At 40.4% G+C, this 15,860-nt stretch overlaps 1 protein-coding gene across 1 annotated transcript; it reads right to left on the bottom strand.

Annotated features, from left to right (window-relative positions):
• Positions 1 to 739: 739 nt before the first annotated feature.
• On the bottom strand, positions 740 to 2,789 carry tcf21 (transcription factor 21). Its single transcript, XM_015001839.2, has 2 exons — positions 2,039 to 2,789; positions 740 to 1,196 (listed from the first exon to the last, which is right to left on the bottom strand). The coding sequence occupies exons 1-2, from the start codon at positions 2,474 to 2,476 to the stop codon at positions 1,107 to 1,109; spliced, it is 528 nt and encodes a 175-aa protein (XP_014857325.1). The 5' UTR covers positions 2,477 to 2,789; the 3' UTR covers positions 740 to 1,106.
• Between the last annotated feature and the right edge of the window lie 13,071 nt (positions 2,790 to 15,860).

The following is a 15,860-nucleotide window of genomic DNA, read 5'->3' as shown; positions in this document are numbered from 1 at the left end:
ATTCTGATCCATTTCTGTTTTCTAGTCAATTTAAGGTTGTTTTACTTTAAGCAGATAACAGCTTAGGGTATTTTCTGTTGGAAGAAACACCAGAAAATTAGGATAAAAGTGAAGGGATTCCTTTGAAACAAAAAAAAAAAAAAAACATGATGCAAGCAAACACTTTTTCCTTGGGATTCTTCTGTGAGAAAAAAAAAGGAGAGAGGGAGAGCGAGAGGCGGTGTGTGCATAAATAACTGTCGGCATGATGTAAACACTGCGGTCATAACCCGGGCAAATTAAAACAACTGGCTTGGGCGGGTTAAACTGGGGATAGGTTCTCCTCGGCTTTGAAGATCCACACATTTTTATTGGCTGAATCCAGGAGGGAATAACCAATCAAGCCTTTGCCTAAATAAAGATAATCCCTTGGCCAATTAAATCCAATTAGCGACTACTGAACGCATCAAAGATATAAGATAGCCCGAGCTGAGCAGATTTACCAGAATGAGCTGCAGGTCCATTTCGGGACTTGGACTGATATCTGAAAGCATGAGCGGTTTGTTTACGCAACGGTATCCACGTCCACCGTTATCTTTCAGAAACAACAGAGAGGGCCTTATCAGGAACCACGCTTTGTCGGTGCTCAGGTTCTGCTATTCTGAAGGAGAACACTGATAGGAAAGGTGAGCATGTCAGAGAACTGGCCCACACAGCGACATAAAAGAAAGGAAATGATAATAACATCCAACACACAGAGTTAGAGGTGAGGAAAATATTTTTATATACATGCAATCTGTACAGAAATTTAAGACAGGAAAAAAAAAAAAAAAAAAAAAAACACCTGCAGATTATAACAAAGTACAAAAAAAAGTATAAAAAGGTAATCTTTGAACCAGCAAAGATAGCAGGTGAAAGAATCTACTTAAATAAATTGATCTTCTTTTCAAATACGGGAACGTCGAGAGAAAGAGAGAGAGAGATGCGCTCCCTTTATTATTCCCACTCACAGCCTGCGGAGATGAGACTGTATTTTAGTCAAACTTGGAAGTTTTTATGTCTTTTTGAAAAAGAGAGAGAAGGCGAGAGAGAGAGAGAAATCAAAAGGCTTCTCCCACTTCGTCGCATCAGGACGCGGTTGTTCCGCACAACCGAGTCCCGTTGAGCATCTCCTTCAGATCAGTCTCCGGTTTCCCTGCGACCATGAAGGGCCACGTCTGCGGAAGGGAAACAGAGTTAATTTGAACAGCAGTTATTAAAGAAATCAAAGTCAAACAGAAATGCTCGTAAGAGTGTGAATCGTGGCTTTTTATTTTAGCCTTTTTGACTAAAAATAAATAAACAACACAGAAGCAAACTCGTGCCATTATGGTTTGATTTTATTCTCAAATTAGCTTTATTTCTTGATATCTTTTGTGGATTTTCTTTAGTTTAAGTCGTTGTTTCGCTTTTTAATTATATGACAGCAACATCAATTCACTCTTAAAAAATAACTCTACTACCTACAGCAAACTGTTGCATCAATGTCAGAGTCTTTCTATTCTTTAAATATATTTGATCTGCAGATGTAATATACAGTCTGACTAAGAACTGGTCATAAAAAAAAAAATACTTTCTTCCTCCGTTATGCACCTGCCCTGCAACGCCATCACCTACGGCATCCATAAGGCTTTAGATGGGCCTTTGGAGGCCCTGTGAAAAAAAAATGATGGCATGCAAATTTAAAGCCACCACAAATAGGTAACAGTGGGACAATTTCATCCTTTATAATATCAAAGACATTTTAAAAATATGTATCTAAAATGACGCCTTGTATTTATGCTTGTGTCATTTTTAACCTTTTTTAACCTTTATCCTATTTTTAAATCCATCGCTGACTCCTGGTTCCACCTCCCGATCTGACAGCAGCACAATAGGGCACTTTTGTCGAAAATGGAGGCGCCAGTTATAACAATAAAAATACATTGCTTTCTGACGCTTGCGGCCATGTTTTCCTCAACTCTCTCCTGCAGTGGATAGCACAAGCTGCGCTGTTCTTGAGTTGGGTTTTGAGTCTCACCAGGTTAACTGGGTGCGTATATCCGTTTTCATACTTGTCGTTAGCCAGAATCTGCCGGAGATGCGCGATGTAGCTGGACGCCAGGCGCAGCGTGTCCAGCTTGGAGAGCTTGGTGTCCGGCGGTACCCACGGTAAGGAGGTCTTCAGTCGCGAGAACGCCTTGGACAGCACGCGCATCCTGGCTCTCTCGCGCGCGTTGGCTGCGTTCCTCTGCACCTGTTTGCCCTCCTGCTGCGCCACACCCTTGGGCGCGCTTTTGCGTGACGAGCTCTTGCGCTTCTTGCCAGACGCCTCTCTCCTCCTGCCCTCGGTAACCAAGCTGCCCTCGCAGTTGGAGCTCTCCTCCGTGCTCTCATTGGAGTCCTTACCGGAGGAGCCGAACTTGAGAATGCCGTCCAAGAGCTCGTCGTCGACGTCGCTGAGAGATCCGGTGGACATGGTGATGCTGGGACTGGACGGGGAAGCGGGCTCAAATCATGGGAACGACAGAGTTGATTCTTGACAGAACAGAACGGGGTGCACAAACACACTCCTGGGAGTTCATGTACAAACTAAGTGAGCGTGAAAGAAACAGGGAAAAAAAAGAACACTTTTTATCTCCATGAGCGGAGAGGGCGTTACCTCATGCTGGGAGGAGACTGATCTGAGTCGGTTCCCTAAAGTTTCCAGGACCCCGATGGACCTTGGATGAGTCACTGGGAACAAGATAAACCGCCCGATATTGAATTGATTCAGCAAAAATGAACTTTAAACAGCCTCATTTGAAACTGATTTGACTGAGATGAAGAAAAATATATCAAGCAGACACAAACGTAGCCTGTTACTGTAGCTCGAGACGCTGCTTTAACTTTCCATATAACATTATCCCTAATCTGTTTGCTAACAAATCTCTGAGGCCTCTGCAGCAGCATTAATACTCAGACTAAGTAAGGTTAATTCTGTTTAAAAAGATGGTGACTTCTGAAGGTAGTTGTAGCCAAAGGTTTTTATTTTAGGGTATCAGAGTAAAGGAGGTGGGGCACATATACATGCTCCACTTTTCAGGGTTGAATTTGTAAGAATTATTATATATATATATATATATATATATATATATATATATATATATATATATATATATATATATATATATATATATAATTTCCCATTTCACAGTGATCCACTACTTTGTGTTTAGGTCCATCCCACACAATTTCAATAATACATGAATGATGCAAAAAAAAAAAAAAAAAAAAAAAGACAAAATGAATAGTTTTGAGATGTGCTGCATAACATTACGTTTCTATCGCCTGAGCACAATATTGCTATTGTAGGTAAGAATCTGTATTTTTGTCGTTCTGCTCTGTTTCTGCAGAGCTTTCTGCACTTCCTGGCTGTTAAGTGCAAGGACAGGGGGTGTCACTTCTCAAATGGCAAACTGGCGCCTTGGTCCCCTCTGATGTAATGGATACCTAGCACCCACAATCCTCTGTTTGGCCTTCCACATCATTCCACACTGATGCTCTTTGCACCAGCCCACTCAGGGCCACGTCCAAACAACTGGAGCTCTCTGGAGCTTCACGAGAGGAAATCCTGAAGGCCTGTGATAATCCTTTACTTCTTTTGCACTTCCGTTTTAGTTTTTTTTTTTTTTTTCTGTTTGCATTATTCCTCAACGCAGCCTAAGATGTTGATGGTATTTCTAGCACGAGTGCGTGTTTGCCCAAGTACGTGTGAACGCATTGTCTTTGCATGCACATTTTTAGCATGCAGAGTTAAAAAGTGTGTCTCCAGAGAGCTGACCTCTAGTTCTTTTGTTTTCGGTGTCTCAGCCAAACGATGAAGCTACCTTCTTGTTGATTCCTTTGCTTTAAGCTTTAAATACATTATCATAAATAAGAGAAATGGACATTAGCAATACTTAATTGACTGGCTGGGAAATTTGCATTTGTAATGATAACAACAAAAATAGATTAAGATGCTGCCAAGCTAAGCAGAAAGCAGGGGATAGATAAGTGAAGGGATAAAGAGGGAAAAGAGGCCAAAGACGGGGATTAATCTTCTGGGTGGGCTGAAAATCAAAGCACTAAGAGGAAAAGTAATAATAGAGTCTGTTAGATTGATGATCACCTCCGAGATACATGGATCTACACATGAGAGAAACAAGAAGACAGATGGAGTGGGAGCCAAACTAAAATAGCCCATAAAAGAAAAGTCAAGGGACTCTTTTTCTATTCCCTGTATAGCAATGAGAAATGATGTAATATAACTATCGTCAGCGCTGAAATACAGCTTAATTTCTGTATGATAGACAACACCAACCAAAGAACTAAGTACTTGCTGTTTTGTGAGAGGGTGATTTTCCTTTTCTTTTCTTTTTGCAACAACCCTTTATGAGAATGATAAAGCGTTTCGGAAACCCTCTCTCTGAGCTGCGGTCACACAGAGAGTGACACGAGGCAACAGGTGAAGAGGGGGGAGAGAGAAAAGAGAGGGGACCCTGGCAGTCATGGAGGGACATGCTGCTAATTAGCCGGTTTGGGGGCAAAGGTTAGGCTGGTTGTGTGATGTCACCATTAAAGGAAGGGTTCCAGATGTTGGTCACATGCAGGAGGGCATCCGATCCTCCCAGTCATTATCCGGTCATGTTTTCGCATAAATGTGTTGGTTGTTCAAAAACAGCCCCCCCCGCCCCCATTTCTCTCTCTCATGTTTTATTTCTCTGCTCTACTTGTGCTACTGCTGTGTTCATCTTTTCCAAACTTTGGAAAGCTGGATGAATTATTTTTGCAACATCCTATAACAAATAGGTGTAATTACCAGGCCTTGTTGTATCCCACTCAGAGGCGGTTTCTGATTTTGGTGAAATTCTTCTTCGCCCAATAATTCCATCATTTAGCTCCGTATCGTAAATAAAGGGATGTTGCCTTGTTTTTTTCCGAGGCAGGAAGAAACTACAGACAGTGTGGCAAGACAAAAGGAGTTAGTGGTAAAAGGTGCAATCCTGGATGGATTTTGTGGCCTTTATTTTTAATTGTTTTGCCTATTAGTTTTGTTCCAGACCACATGCAAGCAAAACTGTAACTTCATCTGCTTGGTGCTCTGTATCTCAGCAACCTATGAGCAGTTGTCTCTAAAGAGAAATGTTTAAAAAGGTTAACGCCATTCATTTCGGAGGAAGTTGGAGATTAGGTGTCAGTGTCATAAGATGCTTTTTTAGCCCTTTTTTAGCCCTTTTAGCTCTTTGCTGTAAACGGAATCTAATGGGTGTGCAACCGCTGATTAATGCAAGAACAAGGGGTCCATAGTACGAATCAAAATACCATTTATTTACAAGAGAAACATTCCCATGTATTTTTGTTGCACACAAAGTGAAAAGAAAAACAACAAAAAAATAAATGAAAGGCAGAAACTGATTACTTGGTAGCTGTACAAACCAGACCAGGGCTGGAAGTCTGGAGTCAGGCTTAGGGTGAGAAAAAACATCATCCATCTACGTCTGAGCAGTGCAGTTGCCCTGTCCCTTATCACAGCTGTACTCCCCCTGCCAACACACACTCTTACACACATATTCACAAATTGCTTTTCACCTCAGTTCAAATATTTCAAAAAAGATTAAAAAAAAAAAAAATAAAGCAAAAATAACCAAAGAGAGGTTGCGGAGAGTGCAAACACACAGCAGGGAGTGAAGAAAGCCGGGCCAAAGGGATGGGGCGGACAATCTGAGCAATAAGAGAGAATTATGTACAAGATGATGGGAGTAGGAATATCACGCTGTATTTCAACAAAGCCACAATCCTTTGATATTCAGTGACAGGAACATCCGGGACAAGGCAAGAAGAGATTCTGCGAAACGAGATGAATTTTCTGTCATTGTGTGGGTTGCTGACCCGGAAGTCTTGGCCCTGCAGTGTAAGTGAGCTATTGGCCTCTGGAATGTGAGCGCACATGCACACTTATCTGTGCAAGTGTATGCATCTGTGGTGAAAGTGCTGGTTTCACAATGTGTGTGTGTGTGTGTGTGTGTGACGGATGAGTTTCTGTGCACAGGACATTGAGCGTGCCAGTTCATTAAAATTACAACTCTGAGTGCTGTTCACCATTTTCACATAGTTTTGTTTGTGTTTCTTGCCTTCACAATAGTCGCACATCACAGAGAAATAACAACTGACCAAAGGTGATTTGTCATAAACACGTTATGTGGAGCCTTAAGAAATGTTCACTGATCATTTTGGACAGTCTTTTGTCAACAATTATTTTGGAGAATTGACTTGATCCATTTTTCATCAGATTCAGATTCATGAGGAATTTAGAACCTTGAAATAATCTGACTGGTCTCTTTGAGCTTTATTTTGAAAAGCCAACATTCTCACTTGCAACATGGAGCATTTTGTCTTACAATACTCTATGAAGTGTCCAGGCTTTTATTTTGAAGAGCATTTTTACATTGTATTTTGAAATTCCAAATTTCTTACCCTGAACAGACCTGTTAGATATTTGGTTTTTTCCTGACTGCTGACCACAGTAAAATCAAAACACGCACGCACACGCATGTTTGTCTGGCTGTCTTTGTGGGGACTTTCCATTGACTTCCATTCATTTCTACAGGTTAAACCTTACATTTACCCTTTTCCTAACCCTAACCATCACATACCTAAATCTGACCCCTGACCCAAAAACAGGGTTCCCCCTGGTGGGGACCAGGCTCCGGTCCCCACGAGGAGCAATTGGTCCCCACAACGTAGTATATGTCAGGAAAATCGTCCCCACAAGGTATTACAAACAAATGCACACACACACTGATTTGAAAATCACTAAACACACTTATGACTTTGGTGTTCCAAGCAAACAAAATGATAGTTACAAATGGTTATACACACCCTCCAGATGCGCACAGACACAGGTAAATGATTAGGGACACATCAATCAGATCATCTGTTTCCAACAAAATAATTATAGACATTGATTAGGCCACATTTTACCTGATTACATTAAGAAGAAAAATACATATTATTTGCCAAAGGGCTATTGTCAGTGAGTACTTTTTGTGCAGCAATGTCATGGTTTAGCAAAAAGCACTATTTACAGTTCTCCGCCGTCCATCACCCGAGCCCCTTCCTGGAAGGTGTGTGATCTCCGGCCGTACGTCCAGATGTCACTCATTCTAGCTACGGAGGAAGCCAAGGCTGTAATTAAAATGATTTCATCAACCATGTTTAAACAAAACAGCACCTTTCTTTGATCGTGACCGGCTGTATACAACACAGATCAATTAATGCCTCCATCAATAAAAATAAATGTTAGACCATAATTATTTACCACTTCTTTCAGGAAGACTGACTGTCTGTTTACGCTTCAATTTTTCTGGGACTCTGGCAGGGGAATAAACAGCACCCTCTGGTAATGCTTCAGCAACTGGTCCATCGCATTGTTTTAGGAGAGACTGTAGCATTAGACTGTGAAACCTCTCATTGTCCATAATGTCTTACAGGAAGGTTAGAACATGAACACATGTTGGTATTGATGGTTTGGGATATTTCTTCATGATTTGGCAATAACCACAGGTGAAGGAGCTGAGGATGGTGATGTTCAGGTGGGGAGTTTCCATTCTAGGTCTCTACTCCAGGGCTGTTGGCAATTTAATAAAGCCAACTGAGCAGCACAGGGAATTTTTTTTTTATTTCTTTCCTTCTCCAGAAGAAATATGCCTGTGACACTACAAGGTATTCAAACCTGCCATGCATATTTGCCTTAACTGTAAGACAGATGAGAACAAAACAAGGAAAATGGTTTTCAAAAAAGCATTCGGACACAATAACCGCTTGTTGTTCAACGATTTTTATTTTTTGTTGTTGTTTTGACTACCAAAATAAAGGAGTTCATTTTGAACCTCCTGACTATCTTTACTGTGCCCCGTTTATATTGAAGGCATATTCCAAAATAAATTAGATGCAGGGTTAGGGATTTGAGGACAAAATATGTTTTTTGTTGTTTTTTTTCAATTAATGGAAAATGCCGACAATCACCTAAGTAGTCACAATTTTTATTCTGACTCGATTAAGCAGACCGTCAGCATGAAAGACAAAGATGGAGATGCTTAACCATCACATGCTTTTCTATACTGGATGAGATTCTTTCCTGTGATCTTTTCTTTCTTTTTTTTTTGTTCCACTACTCAGAGGGAAATGACAGGTGTGCGTTGTGTTTGTTGATATATGGCGACTTCTCAAATCATGGAAACGTAACAAGAGAAATGTTGTTTATAGAGCCATCCTTATTATAAGATCATCCTTGTTGCTCAGTGCAAATGCTTCCAGTGGAGATTTTTTTGTTATATCCTGGAAAGTGAACTTCATTTTCTTCTCCTGAGCTAATAAAATGATCTCATCCCTTCATATCTCATCTTTTTCAGCACTTCAGTTAGCAGACACATGCCCACGGATACGAAGAGAGACGCTTTATCTTTAGCTTTCTGTGGCAATTCCTGTGATTGGTGATCCTGCTATCACACAGCAGGAAGAGAGATAGGATTAGTCCCCAAAGAGTCCACGCAGTTGGACTGGTGCATGCTCAAACTCCTCTATGAATCGTGTTGTATCTTGCATTCATAAATTTCTGCCTGACTCTCTGTGGAAGGGGGTATCAGGCTGCTCTTGTCTACAGGAACAAACTCCAGGCTTGGCTCAGATAAACCCCCAGAACCTGCTGATATCTCTGGATAAACCATCCAGAGCTGCAGATATGTGGGACGTGTTGATTTCTCCAAAATGCAGGAAAACTCCTGCTACCCTGGGCAAAGACATTACACACATCCTCGTCCTCCCTTCCCTTTGCTTCCATCCAGTCTGCAGCCGTCCCTGCTGGACCACACTTTTAAGGAGTTTAGACATTTTGTATTTTCATAGCTGTCTCCAAGAGACTTTGACATGTTAGTTTTAAACCGACTGAAGGCATGACGGAATAGAAGTTTTAAGAAATCAGCTTTATGTGTAAGACTGTGTTATTGTTGGTAATAAAATAAAAATAAAAAGATTTCAATAAATTAATTGAAACTGAGCTTTTGTGACAAGAAACCTGTAGTGAAGTACAAAGTTTAGTGGCCATAAATACCTGGATTAATTATTAATTTACAAAAAGTGCATTAACATATGTTAGACATTTTATAATTGATGTCTTTTCAAATTTTCTCATAGTTTCACAGGTGAATTTATGACTGACGTTAAATTATTAATAGAAACAAATTAAATACATTTACCCACTTACTATGTGTGGTTCAATGTGACTTTGTATGTTTTTGAAACAAGTGTGTGTTTGCGTGTGTGTGCGTGTGTGTGTGTGCGTGTGTGTGTGTGTGTGTGTGTTTGTTTGTAAAAGGCTAACCTTTGCAACACCCCCTCTGGTCTCATTTCGGCCTAATCAGATTTCTGTGTGAGTTTGTCCATCAGCTGTCCCTGGAGAGAAAAACGTAAGGCTACCGGAGGCTAACAGGAGATGACTGGAAGGTGAGAGGTGAGTTGTGATAAACATGTTCTTGACACGCACACACACACACACACACACACACACACACACACACACACACACACACACACACACACACACACACACATCTAAATATCAAATCTCAAGAAGTCCCCTCCCCCCTTTAAGTCCTCTGAACCCCAAGTATCCAGGAAAGAAGCAGGCAAGCAGTGCCGCTGGCTCATTAGCGTGTGCACGTATTTGTTTGTGTGTGAGCAATTTACAGACAGGCTGAATTAGAAGATCAGGAGCAGACACAACAGCACCACGCCTTAACGCTCTAAACGCAGATATCTGAGCACATTTGTGTTGTGTGAATTTGTCAGCTCATGTTGCTGATAAGTGTTTTTTGAATAATTGCATGACTTAATTTTTACTATTCCACTTTTCTTGGCATAATTTGACAACCAATTCAACTTCATCGTAAATAGTAGCAGTATGAGGAGAATAGTATGTCTGAAGCAACCAAATTAATCAGTGTTTCTTGAGTCAACACAACTATTTAACATGCAGAATATTAAAGGTGATTCCTCTCCTTTCAACTGGTCTAAATGGACAATATACACCAACGGGCATTGCTAATTAAACTATCTTTATTTTTTATTTTAATCACAGCAATGTTCATTTTGACATTTTTTCCATTATTGCCACATTCTTGTTAATTTATGTATTTACTTACTTTATTGCCATTGAACAGAAAACATGTGCTGTGATGTAAAATTTCTTCTTATCCTTCATTGTTCCAAATGTCTCTACTGCAAAAATATGTACTAACTAATGCTGTTAGTTCAGACAGCCTCAAGAAGACCAAAGAACACACCACACAGGTCAATAGTGAAGTTATGGAAAGGTTAGGCTTTAAAAGAATCGGCAAAACTTTAAACATATCACACAGAACTCTTGAATGAAATGTGAACATTAAAAGGAAGGACTACATAGTAATGTATGGCTCCAGAGCGGGATGGAGACCCCTGGTTATTGCCTCAGTCCATAAATTCCCTCTATCCAGTCTGACCAAACTTGAGCAAAGAAGAAGCATCACTATGTGATCTCTAAATTACGCCCATTCGTATCGCTATACCTGTTAAAGTGACCCAAGCTGAGTGCGAGTTTGCTTTAGTGACACTGAAGAAAACTGTCCAAATAATTCTGACATTTAATTCAATTTCAAAGACCAAGTGTGCTTTTGACTGCAAAAGTAAAAGCAAATTAAGCCTCAGCTCGAGACATTTGAACCCTTTGCAGTACTGATGATATCTGTCTTTTTTTTTTTTTTAGTACAAGGAATAAACACAGAACAGATCCATCAGCTAAGTGGTGGTCCTTATCTATTTCTCTCCCTCTTGATGCTAATTAAAGATAATAAACCTCCCGGATCATTTCTCTGCAGCTTCAAACTCACCGTCACCTCTGCTCCCCTCACACTCGAGCACACATGGCCAGATGGGGTGAGAGCTCATTTAGCACACCCTCTCGTTCGGTCCCCGAGGCGGCAGGTGGGTGTAAACCCAACAACGTCTCGGTACGTCTCGGACTCACCTAGACGAAAGTGAAGTGCGAGTTTAAATAAGCGCCGGATGATAAAAATAGTGTTGCTGGCTTTTACGTATACATAACGCGAGCTCTTAAACACATGACGGCATGTGCATTAAAGCAGACACACACACACACACACACACTCTCTCTCTCTCTCTCTGACACACACAAAGTAATTCCTCTGCATGTCTAAGCTTAAACCCCTCGTTTATCTTCACTCCACGCCTTAAACACAGGTGCTTGGAGAGTGCACAGATGAGAGCTTGAAGCCAGATAAAATGATATCATGTGTTTGAGTTCTCTGTCTCCATAATTTCCCACACAACATTCCCTCTTTCGCTTAATGCAACGTTTTCCGAAGGACTTAAGAGACTCAGGAGCAAGCTACTCCTGAGAGTTTCACGGAGCAAGAAGAAAAAAAGTGAAGTTCTGTCCGTTCGGGCTAACAATGGCCAGAAGAGTGTCTGTGGAAATGGGATAAACGGTTGTGGCTAACTTCTCCCCTTGGTGGCTGCTGTAGTGGAGCCAAGTCAGAGGGCGGAAAAAAGTGACTAAGACTACAAGCTCAGGAAACTATGCGATGCTACACAAACTCAAAATCATTCACACAGATTCTACTGCTCACTCAGAGTGCAAATCTTCTGCTCCGTGGTATTGCCCATGTCTGTATTTATTCCTAACCATAACAGAGCTGGCAGATAATGGCTGATGCGCAGGCCAGTCGTAAAAATAACCTGGCACAGCTCTGTTTGGATTAGCCTCTTAACCCCTCCCCCTTCTCTGTGCTTCCATCATGCTTTATTACACTCTTCTATCTATCTATCTATCTATCTATCTATCTATCTATCTATCTATCTATCTATCTATCTATCTATCTATCTATCTATCTATCTATCTATCTATCTATCTATCTATCTAATCGACCTTTTTCTCAGACTGAAACATGTTACCATATTTATTTTAGAAAAGCCTTATCAAGAAGAAAGCACCAGGGACTGCCTGTCTTCCCTGCTTTCCTTGTTTGCGTAACACATTACATATTTTTCCAAATAAGTTAAATTACCTACCATGGGGAGGAAATCGTAGTCCAAGCCGGGACCAACCGAAACCAAAGAAATCCTTTATGTAATCAGTGTTTAAACGTCTTTTTTTTTTTTTTTTTTTGTTCACGGATGGAAACAATGAACATAAAGTTGCAAAAATTTCATAAAAAATAAAAAAATAAATTGGCTGCTGAAAGACCCAGTGAGGACGTAGTTCAGTTGTTCTTTTCTTTGTACTTATTTTTGCAGAATCCTTCAGATTTGCTTTTTTCTTTAAAATGTCCACAGGGCCTTTGGAGGAGAAACTGGCCCACAGCTTCACAGGTCCTCAACCATACAGTGCCCCAAAGGTGCTTTTCCACATTTTTAGACCCGTCTATCTGTTACAATCTCACTTTACGTTTCACTGATAAAGTTTACCAATGACTCACAAATGCCTCCCTTTCCACTAGTAAAATATCCAGGCCTCCTTTACTCCACCATCCCTTACATCTGCCTGAAGCAGTCAGGTGACGGCTCAACTGCAAAGTCTGCACCTCTTCACCCAGAGCCTGAGACAGTGGAGGGCTCTGTGAAACATTTATTTATTTATTTATTTATTTATTTATTTATTTATCACTGAGGGTACCACTTTGTTGTGTTCTGGAATCACAATGGCAGATAAAAAAAATCTTAAATTTTATGTCTTACCAAAAACACTGATGTTTGCTGTTCTATTAACACAAATGTAGAAAATTTTAAGTTGCACAAGTTTATTCATGTAAGACCAGTTCATATCAAATTTCTGAATTGTGGCCTATCTTGACAAGTTTTTCTTGCACATACATTGAAACGTTTTTTGTTTTTATTTTTATTTTATTTTTTTTATTAATGCAGTAAGCTTAGCCACTGGCTTATGAAGAAAAAAAGAAATAAACTGAAGACTCTTGTTACCCAAGATTATCTGTTATTGCGAGTCATGCTCAACAGAAACGGAAACAATTAGTTTGAAATCCAACAGCAAGAGAGTTGATTGTTTGAGTAAACTCTCTGAACCTCCAAAGGAGGACATTGTGGGCCTGTAAAACGCTGATCCTCAAGTCTGATGTGAATGGGAGGCCAATATTTTATATCTTTATGGAGGACTGGGAATACAATATATCTGACAGAGCTTTATTGGCTTACACTTTAAAGACTTCCTGCAAAGAGTCAGGCTCAAAGGGGACAAAGGGAGTGTAAATCATGGTGAAAACATGTTTTTTTTTTTTTTCAATCTTTCATTTCATTTTGGGGCGCTCTTTAAACAATGCCTGCCATGGCTGTCACTACCTGTCTCAGTTGCGCATCGAACACTTATTGTCATGTATCTCTAGATCTCTCTTTTGTTTTTTGTTTTTTTGTATTTTTAGAAAAGATAAAGTTCATCTTAAAAAGTACACAAAAGTTGTTGGTGTGCTCCATTGTCTCTCCGAATGGCTAAGATGGGGTTACTAATGAGCAAATGTTCAAATGATGAAGTCTTTTTTTCCGAGAATCTTTTCTCCCAAACGCCTGTGGCCTTTGGATGACTCCCCAAGGAGACCATTAATTTAGATATCTGCGTGTGTGTGTGTGAGTGTGTGTGTGTGTGATTGTGTGTGTACATGCTCTGTGTGTCACTCCCATCCAAGTGGAAGATTTCTGTTGCCCTGGTTTAACATACACTGATACAAAGTGTGCGCAAAGTCAGTTAGGAAGTGTTTGTCTGCGAGCACGCAGCAATACGATTCGCTCCGCAAACAACACAGTCTCTCAGCTGTGCTAGCGTAACGACACTCTTATCACGCATCCCTCCATCTCCGGACATCCTTCTACACCTTTACCCCAACTCGCTCCCCAAATGTCACCCCAAAACATCCTTCCACGTCAACACCTCCCACCCCCCATTCCACCTAAATTTAAACCTCGGGGCAGGATAAATCTTCGAAGGGTGCTGCTCACACACATCTGCATGTGTAGGACAACAGAGAAAATGCAGAAAAAAAGAAAAAAAAGTCAATGTACATTGCATCTTGCATGCTAGTGTCCTGCCTAAACATATTTTCTGAATATATGTTTAGCCAGAGCAAGATGAATTTCACTCGTAATTGTTAGGCTGCATGCAAATATTTGGAGCCAACTGTGTGTATGGTTAATGCCATCTCCAGTTGACACCCTCCCCGCCCCTAGTGCGCCTTGCGCGGCTCTCGGTTGTGATTGTTATGTGCCGTTCAGGCCATGCTCCTCCGTGTTCTTACAGCAGTTTGTTTTGAGAGTGATCTGTTTTCTAGAGCGAGAGGAAGAATCCACTCCACGGGGCTTACAGCACCTCCTTTCCAATCCAAACAGTGTCCGTCTGAAGTGCTGACAAATTGCACAGGCCCCCAGTTCTGGAGCAAAACTGTTGTGTTTTGTCACTGTTGTCAACGTTGCAACGTTCTTTTATTTCCTATTTGTCTCATCCTAAAAGTCTTCGACGCAAGATTGAACAGCTGGTTTGACTTGAATCTGCAACATGTGCTTCAGATGTTTCGATACGCAGTACTCAAAAAATACCAAAGCAATATTGTATACTTTGCTCCAAAATATATTGCAAATAGAATACATGAAATGCCTTTTAATACAAAACATTCAAACCCTCAATCATCCTATTTGGTAAAAGTGCTTCTAACTTTCGATACAATGACCTCACTCGCCACTCCTATGAACAGGCACCCGCAAGCCTGTGGTCCACATTGAAACATATAATGCAAACTATAAAGCAGGAATTACCTTTTTTTTGCTACAGTTGCTTTTAGATGAAGCTATATACTCTCCAAATTTCTAGAATATATAATACATACAGTAAAAGTAGTTGGAGAAGGCCTCCAAATTCCACTTAGGGCCTCGTAAAACCTCGGCCTGACTTTGATTTTAGAAGACAGTAGAAATTATTTTTCTACTCTTTGCTAATTGGTGGCTTTAGTAAAATCATTTTATCATTAAACCCTACATTAATGCCATTAAACCTCATCAAACAATGAAGGTGAGCATTATAAATTCCATTTTAAAATAGGATGTATTATTCCATTCTGTGTATAGTTTAATTACAATGTATTTGGGTAATTCAACCAAAAAATGTGTTATACTTCAATAACAACAACTGATGAGAATAAATAGAGTAAATGTAAAATGTTGTTCTTCTCTACTTCGGCATATAGTATCCCCAAAAACACGACCCCTGGACTGCAGCACTCATCTACGTGCTGCAGCTCTCCACTTCTCTTCTTAAAACAGCAGGTGCTTTCCCTGCAGACCGGACTGGAATCAGATAAAGCTCCAAGCTTCATCAGCTTTCATGTCATCATTTTTGCAACCAGTCTAAACATGGCTTCGCAGGGAGCTCCATCACATTTTTGCAGTTGTGTTAATGTTGGGCCATAAATCTTGCACGGTGAGTGTTGGAGTGATTTTTTTTGTCTGTACGACATCGCTCTCACCTCTGGAGCTGTAGTGAAAACGGTTAGAGGACTGTCTGATCAGTGCATGCTGATGTATTTAGACCAGCGTGTTGTCGTGGCTTCATTGTAAGCTTAACGAATATGTTTTGTAGAGCATTATTAATTATGTTACTTACATCCCTTACCATAATGCAATATGCTCTTGTTTCTAAATAGAATCTTGTAGGGACCTTAGGTTTGCTTCTCATTCACAAGACCTGTGAAACAATGTTCTTTGAAGAATAAGTCCAAAGCAGAGGTGTTTAG

This window comes from Poecilia mexicana, unplaced genomic scaffold (genome assembly GCF_051168715.1).
Source record: "Poecilia mexicana isolate PSO_F unplaced genomic scaffold, ASM5116871v1 scaffold_21, whole genome shotgun sequence".
NCBI lineage: Eukaryota > Metazoa > Chordata > Actinopteri > Cyprinodontiformes > Poeciliidae > Poecilia > Poecilia mexicana.
Note: the sequence above shows the minus strand (reverse complement) of the source record. Positions and strands in the feature narration are given on the sequence as shown.